The 8,812-nt window shown below is 26.6% G+C and overlaps 1 protein-coding gene and 1 long non-coding RNA gene across 3 annotated transcripts in view; both read right to left on the bottom strand.

Annotated features, from left to right (window-relative positions):
* Positions 1-1,097: 1,097 nt before the first annotated feature.
* On the bottom strand, positions 1,098-4,928 carry LOC116184900. The gene is made up of 2 exons (XR_004149558.1): positions 3,524-4,928; positions 1,098-2,110 (listed from the first exon to the last, which is right to left on the bottom strand). It is a non-coding gene; the product is annotated as an uncharacterized LOC116184900 (long non-coding RNA).
* A 264-nt stretch (positions 4,929-5,192) lies between these two features.
* Positions 5,193-8,812, bottom strand: part of LOC102675305 (synaptotagmin-4) — a 12,340-nt gene continuing 8,720 nt past the window's right edge. For both annotated transcript variants that reach the window (XM_031508071.1, XM_031508070.1), the window contains exons 3-7: positions 8,672-8,812; positions 7,987-8,360; positions 7,443-7,601; positions 6,819-7,136; positions 5,193-5,774 (exon numbers count right to left, since the gene is read on the bottom strand). In XM_031508071.1, the coding sequence (XP_031363931.1) occupies positions 5,655-5,774; positions 6,819-7,136; positions 7,443-7,601; positions 7,987-8,360; positions 8,672-8,812 (1,112 nt within the window). In that variant the 3' untranslated portion in view covers positions 5,193-5,654. The remainder of the gene's footprint in view (positions 5,775-6,818; positions 7,137-7,442; positions 7,602-7,986; positions 8,361-8,671) is intronic.

The following is an 8,812-nucleotide window of genomic DNA, read 5'->3' on the forward strand; positions in this document are numbered from 1 at the left end:
TGTACATTGATTATTTATTGTACATATAAATATTTTATTACATAAATTATGAATTAAAAGTGATATTTTAAAATCTAATTTCGCAATGTGTAGGATATGATACGGAAGTCATAAATAGTTTTAAAATATGTTTGCAAAATAGTTTTTCGGATCTTTATTTATTTATTTAATCTTTTTATCAAGTTGAAAATATATATATATATATATATATATATCTCTTTTATTTTTTTCTCATCTGATATTTAATATTTTATATAAATAAATTATCTGAGAAATAAATAAAAAATTATAATAAAAATGTATTATTAAATATAAAAATAATTGTAATTATAATAATAAATAATAATTTAATTATATTTTATATTAATAAAATTATAATATATAATTATTTGAATATTAAAAAAATTTTTTTTATATAACAGATTTTCATTATTTTATATATTTAATTTTATAAAATAATGAAAAATATAAAATATATCACATTATATCACATAAAATAAAATATTTCTTCAATGTGTTAATATAACCAATTATTTTTCATGATTTTTTTTTTTGAAGAAGATTCTAAAATGAAATGTTGATTTTTTTATGTTTTATACAGTAATAGATCTAAAAAAAAAAGAAACTAGCCGATTTTGTACGCAAAATATTGTTAATAACTTAGACTTAATATTAAATCTTTCATTAACTTCAGTTTCTTAAGATTTATTTGTATGAATGTTCATAAAAACTTAATGTTATGACTTCAGGATCTTCTAATATAAGTGAGTGTATATTTTAAATGTATACATTTAAAATTTATATTCATATGTAATATAATTGAATTTTATTACAATTAAAAATTTATCATTTTCAAAATATCATATTAACAATTATATTTCGTAAAATAATAATCATATACTATATGGCAAATATATTTTGAAATATTACAGAATAAATATAATATAGAATAAAGAAATAAAAAAAAATATAGAAAGTGAATTTACAAAATTTTTAAAATGATTTTGTTTTGAGAAAATATAAAAAATAATTTTGTTCCATTTAAAAATAATTTACATATTATTTTTTATTGGAAAACAGGAAAGGATTCTAAACAATTAAAGTGAATCTCTTTTCTATATTCCACAAATTAATATCAACTACATTGTAAATCTCAATACAAAAAATCGTTGTAAAGTCTATAAGGGAAAAATTTCGATAAATGAAAGAAGAAATATGATATAAAGGAACTGTGACAAGAACGGTGATTTTCCAGCATTCAGTATCGACGTTCATCATGTTATATCATATCTGTTGATCTCGAGAAGCTTTTTTTTATATTTGCATTTTCTGATGAATCAATATTCTAACGAATATATCAGAACAATCAAATAATAATACTTAAATTCTTATGAGAATGATTACATTGCATATTTTTTATTTTTCGAATATTCCATGAATTCGTTTTATGATTCTAATATTCCAATATTCATTCTATATAAACATTAAGGATTTACTCATTAGAAATTGTCATCAATTTGTCAGAAATCGCATCAACTGTAGCCTTATCAGAAAATCGTCGAACAATCGATAACAAGCTTCATGGAGAACGACAGACGATATTTATGAGATGTTTCTCTACGTGCTACTTATTATATTCGTTTCTTATATAGTTTTTAATGGTATAGCAATTAAATAAATATTCTGAAATTCTTGATCATGTAATGCCATTTTTTCTTTGGTTGTATAACGTTATGTGCAATATTATCGATCTTTTGAATTTCTCCTCTTTTCTTTTTCTACCATATTTAATTATGAAAATTTATGTATTTAATGTATCTTTTGTAATATATTTTTATATTGCAATGTACCTGTTGTTACTTTCGTTTTTTATTGGTGCTGATCTATATGATACTTCGTCGTTGCATCTTCGTTTCTGTAAGAAAAAATTCCTTTTTCTTTTTGCCTCAATAGTTCTTTCTCTCTGATCTTGCCTTTTCATCTTTTGCAAAGGAAGGACGATGGAGCGGAAAGTTACGATAAAAAAATAAGCAATCGTTTTATATGTCACTAGTTATTGACTTTGACGTGCGCGTGTATATGAACATCTTACTTGTCAGGTGCTTTTCTTCTGTGGACAGAAAATATAAATCGCATTTTTATTTAGTTTCATCATTTGTTCTATAACTCTAAGCGTTGCTTTTTATTTGTTTGTGTTAATTTTATTTCATTTTATTAATTCAAATTTTCATTCAAAAATTAATTAACATTTACTATATTTATCATGCAGTTTTAATTATTTTATTTTATTCTAATTTTCACAGTTAAATAATTTTATTTTCTGTGTTTCATTTAACATATTGATAAGATAATTATTTTTATTGATGTATTACATGAAATTTTTAATACAATGTTTAATATAATTTTATTTTTTTGATATTTAACTTTACAAAAAAACAACAAATATATATTTGTAATTTAACTTTTTAATTGAATTTTTTTTTTTGGAATTTGAATTAAGTAAAAAATTCATTGACATAATTTTTAATTTATATATATTTTAAAATATGTATGTTGTAAAATATGAAATGTTCATTGAAATTTTTGAAACTTTGCATTGAAAAACGTTGCTCTATTTTGTAATCGAATATTATATTAAAAATATTTACTTAATCGAGTTACATATGATTACTTTCTAGGAACATTTTTGTTATTTTTTTTCATGAAATTTTTATTATGTTATATATGTAGAATCATCAGAAAAAAAGCCCTGAATGTAGTAAATATTTCGAAATTAATAGTAATTGTATAATAATGCTGAAGAATTCTAAAGTTATTTTAATTGTGAAGCGCTGATATTTCCATATAATCCATGTATATTAAAAATTATATCTTAAATTTAAATTAACTTTATATTTTTTCGGTAAATTCAAACATATAATATTTTAATCGATATTCGTTATTCATCGCAGTGTTGTATATGCGAACGGGGTCTGTAAACAGAAATTTCTTTCACATAATTAAATTTATGATATACCTCGTACGCATACATTGATTTATTTTTCAGTGAAATTGATTTAAAAACTATTAATTTGTAATTAGAATTCTTCCTAATTATATTCTTATATATATATTTAAATTCGTCAAATAAGTAAAAAATATTAATTGAATAAAAATAATTTTCTATCTATAACAATAGGTACATCAATACATTGTCAAATAACAAAGTTTTTTTAAAATAATATGTAATTTGATTGCATAAAGCAGTGTTAATAATACTTTCACTCGTTGAAAGCTGACTTTTACTATTTTTATGATTATTTAATAATAATAATAATAATTAACTACCATTAAAAATTTTTCAACAAGATTACTACTTGACATTGGTTTCTTGTTATATTCTGTGCAAATGGATTTTTTTTCATAAAGTATAGTTGTACATTCTAATTTTTTCATTAATAGCAATTGAAACCACAATGACTTCTTAATTAAATAAAGATTTCGATCATTCTTTTTTCTATTTAAACATAAGTTACATATTTACAATCGCAAAGCATGGCGACTTCATTGGCACTTTAAAACAACGTCACAATTCCTCGACCCCGTTCCACAAATAAAGTGAAGAAAAAAATACTTCACTTTTGTCACGAATATAAAATCAACTAGTTATTTGCAAGAAATAAAAAATTGAATATAACAGCGTAAAATATACGAATAATCTAATGCACCATAAACTTTTTATAGCAATATATATTGTTTTCTCTCCTATGCAAATACATATATTATGTACTTGATACAGCGCTTTCTGCTGCAGCAAGTAATGTGAGAACTTTATTGAATGTTTTTTAAAAATTTTATTTTGAGGAGAGAGACGCATTTATCGAAAATTTTTGACATTTTTTAATGGAAAAGCTGGCGCTAATTTTTGCGTTTAGCAATCGTAGCTTTCCTTATTCTTAATAATCAAATTATCATTCGGCCAGTTGACGTGGAGCTAGGGAATTTTGGAACAGGAACGAATAATCGTAATATTGTTTTTAAGTTTAATTGATGCTTATGCTGTTTTCAACAACATCTCCACGTCTCGTGGTGCTTGCTGTACTTTCTGTACAAGAATCACTCCACAAAATATATTTCACTCATTTATTATATAATCGATAAATTATTTATTATTTGAGGTTATTATCTACTAAAATTTTAAATTTTATTTTTTATAAAGATCGAAAAATAATAATCAAAATTAATTGAAAATTACTTGAATCTTTTTTTCTGCTAAGAACAAAGTCTGACAGAAAATTATATTGTAAGATTGTTCCCATTTATTATAACATGTTCGATAAATATTTTGGAAGGATTCTTGTATCTTGACGACAAGCGAAATAAACATAGTTGCGAGTGTGTCATGACTTTCGATATTCTCTGTTACAATTAATTCTTATTCACTTTTTCAAAAACGACGATTTTCATGATCTTTATAATCACAGGGTCATGTAAAATCTTTCTTCTTATTGAAAAAAAATTCAAGTTGTTATGAATTTCAAGTTATAAATGCTATTTTTTTTAAAAATATATTACGTTATTTTCTTTACATAAGAATAGTAATATTTTAATGTATGTTTTATCTGCAATTTAAATTGAGAATCACTGATTTAAAAATTTTTGTTTAACGTAATTTTTTTTAAAATGCAACGAACTTTCGACAGCACGACCCTGTGCAGCGATGTTCATCAATCAGCAAACGTTCGATTGCTTCATATTTAACTGCTTCATTTTCCTCCTCCCTTTGCCATCTGGTCGGAAATCTTAACAACTATATTTATCGTAAAGCATTTTGTATGCGTTTCTCCCGCGATCGTTTGCTACTGCGATAAATGAAGATGCAATCGACGGTCGATTAAAATTCGATTCTTCGTTCGATTAATCGATATCGATAATGGAAACGATATCGATCGTATCCAATCGATCGTATCGATATCGATTTGAATGTACGAATGAGCGATATTAATTCTTATCGCAACTTTAAACGAGTGAATATTATACTTTCTTCGAGAGCTAGAAACATAGAAGAATCAATTTTCGATTGTAAGTCTTCAATTATTATTAATCTAATTGATATCATTGTTGTAATCTTGATATTATTGATTTATTTTGAATAGAATATTGATAAATGTCTACATATAATGTACTGTTATTAATCACAGAAAAGAAAAAAATTTATTAAACGAATCATTTTTTTTATTAAATGAAAATTTATATTTATAGAAATAACTCGAATCAAGAAAAATATTAAAGAAAAATATCAGTTGATAATATCGATTTCCTCGGTATCTAAATCGAGAGAAGCAAGTGCAGTTTCGTTATCGAATCGATGCCTGGTTGTATTCGGAAATTATCGTGCGATCAGAAGTTACTCTTCGTACTCGCTTCATGCCGACACGTAACGATTAGATGTTTCATGTGGTGCATCCGCAGTTGCATCGATCGCGGGTGGACGTGCCGCCACTCGCTTCAAGCCTAATATACATCGAGTATTAGGTTTACAAAACAGATACCCTACTTCATCGTAGGGTTTCAAGGGGTTGGATTGGTGGTTTTACAATAGAGAAGGACGTGGGGCTTTTTGGATAGTTGGAGATGGGATTCCAGGAAAATTGATAGAGCCGGGAGAGATTTATTTACTCCCTTAATTTGTGCCAATCAGCGATCTGCCTCTGTGGCGAGCTACAAACTTCTCTCCAATGATTCAAAGCGGATCCTTGACATTCTGGCCCACCGAATTCAAGTCGTCCAATAACCTAAAAATTATACAATTATATACAATTATGTTAAATTTAATATTGTTTGAATTCCTTTATCATGTTAGAAATATAATCTATTCTAATTTCGTAGAATATTTCCTATAATTAAATTAACATGAAATGCACGGATAGAATTCTGAAAATTAAGATTATTTAAAGATTGATTTCTCGATCGAATGGTATTTTGTTTAGCATTGTGTTATGTAAGAAAATTGCGAAAAATCACGCTACGCTGGGCGTGTGTACGACTTTCAGTCGCCTCACGCTACATTATATACTTTATCTACATACATAGTATAATATTGTATATAGTTTAAGAGAATAGTATGTTACGTGCATGTAACATGACTTAATTGTTCGATCAATCATGCACTTTTCAGTTGATATACAATACAGCCACAAATGAAATTACCAAGTATTTCTAGAAATTTTTATCTTTATGTTTTATACAGCAGTGCAAAGATTAATGTAATACTATGTTACATTGTAATACTTTTATTTTTAATATTACTTTTAAAGTTTTATCTTACAAAATCTTACAAATTTATAAGATCTTACAAAACTTTCCTCTTAACACAAAAAGAGAGAAAAAAATAAGTATTATTTACTAATTATGATATACTACACAACAAACTTTTATTTTCAGGAAAAATTTAAATTTTAAAACTATATTTAAAAGCAAATAAAGAGCAATAGAATATGTTTAATGAAACATGTCTAAAAAATTAATTAAACAATTCAATTTTTATACACTCTGATATAAATATAGTTAATGAATATTTTATTTATTATTTATATAAAAAATTAAAGGATTAAAGAAAATTTAAATTTACTATATAAAAATTAAAGAAATGGAATATTTTTCTGTTTTTATGAAAATTATTATATAAAAACAATTGTATCAACAATTATATTATTAAAATATATATATATATATTTACAGATGAAAACAACGTCCTGAAAAATTGATTGAATCGATGATATTTGAAATGGGAGAACAAAAGTCAGTAGCGAAATAAAAGCAAAGTTACAGGAACGTACCTCGTTTCTTGTAACGCGATCCCAATCGATCAACATAAACTCGAGGCTGACATTGTTAAGACCATCAGCACCATTCGGAATATCGAATACGAAAGACTCGTTGAATACCGGACTAAGGGTACGTTTCTTTACGCGCGTCTTCCTCTTTGCGATGCGTTGAGAATTGTACAGAAGATAGATCTTGACATATGGATCCGCTAACCCAGTCACGTCCATCTTGGGCAAATTTTGCGCCTTCAGCACAACTACCGTCAATCGGCTGTTGATTGGTTGCCAACAAAGGGAGACGAGCAGCTCTCCCCTACCCTGTGATTGAATCTGAAATTACAGGTATGATTCTTAAATTATTATTATCAAATTTACTTGATATAAACTTGCGTTTATATACCACAGTTAAGTCTAAAATATATATAATTTTATTTAATAGTTATATTTATTTCTATTTTCTAATAGATATTAATAAATATTCAAAATTAATATTTAATAATTAAAAAATTAAATTGGTTACAAAATTTTTTCAAACAAATATAATAAACATTTTAAAATTTTTAATTCGGTATGTATCTTAAATATAGAATAACTTTAAAAAATAATTTTCTTTACAGTTTATAATTTGTTTCTTACCTTCAGACTTCTAGGACATATTTTTCGGCACAACGATATCGCTTGATTATCGGCCTCCTCCAAGCCGGGCACCGTCGAAAGTGCACATGTCAATTCACCGATAATATCATCTCGAGAATATCTATCGAAGCTAAGCACTATAAAGTGTAGACTGATTTTCTGCGAACGGTAATAAGAAGATATATGATATATTCGGGCTATTGATATTTTAATTTATCGATGTCCTAAATTTAAATTATTTTTACCTTTATTTTTTTAAAAATTAATTTAACTTATTTATTCGATAACTTATTATTAAATCAAATTATTATTAAATTACTATTAACGTTAAAATTATATAATATATAACATTTCTTTCCTTGAATTATTATTTTTGTTAACTTCTATACATTAATATCATAAATTAGCACATTTCCTCGTATAATAAATATTTGAATATTTTACGTTCGCAGGAGAGAAAAATATAATTAAATTCTAAAATTCAAGACACTCTTGTCGAAATTTATTCAAACAGTAATTAGAAGAGGAAAAGGTAACGGGTTACCTGAAGCTGATCCTTCGATATCCCGAAGAATGTGAAGTCCTCGTCGTAGACAGGATCTCTGGTGTTTCTGAGCACTCTGGTTTTCGCCTGATGCTGCTTATCAGGCAACAGTTTCAATTTCACGTAAGGATCGCTGGTGGCATTTTGTTCCCTCGCGGGTAACCCCTTGCAATTCACCACCGTCACCCCGAGAGCATTTTGTTCGCTTACGTATCGCAGTTTGAACATCAGCTGACCGAGGTTGTCTTTGTTATTCTCTGTCGCGTGATTCTTCTCGCGTTCCGTTTTCTCATTGTTCTCGATTTCAGCCTTATCCCGTTGTTCATTCTCGATACTCAATGTTACCTCGCCGGAAGGTGTCTGGGCAGGTGTACCTGCGAACAGAACAGAATCTTTTATGCTAGAAAATATTTCTTACAGTTTCAACGAATACATCATTCAATATACCGATTTAAACAAAATTTCTTTTCTTTAATTTCATTCGCACCTTAGCTTTTTAAATATTTTTTACAAAAGAATTATCAATAGTTAAAATTGTAAACGTTCTTATCTTTCTATCTGTTGAATCAATTACATATTACATTATTATATTATTAATTATATTAATAATTACATTATTAGAATTGGTGAAACGTTCTGTATGTATTCAAATTAGATGCTAGTTCGCATGATGATAAAAAATTACCTGTACCCTGTGGTGTTCTAGGTTGTGAACCAGGATTCGACGACTGAGACCCGGTAGGGCTTGGTGTTTGTCCACCGGAACCTGGAGGACTTTTCGCGGGTCCCGTCGGGCTTGGACTCTTCTTCAGGTAGTGGCTGGTGC

This window comes from Apis dorsata, unplaced genomic scaffold, assembly GCF_000469605.1.
Source record: "Apis dorsata unplaced genomic scaffold, Apis dorsata 1.3 scaffold_74, whole genome shotgun sequence".
NCBI lineage: Eukaryota > Metazoa > Arthropoda > Insecta > Hymenoptera > Apidae > Apis > Apis dorsata.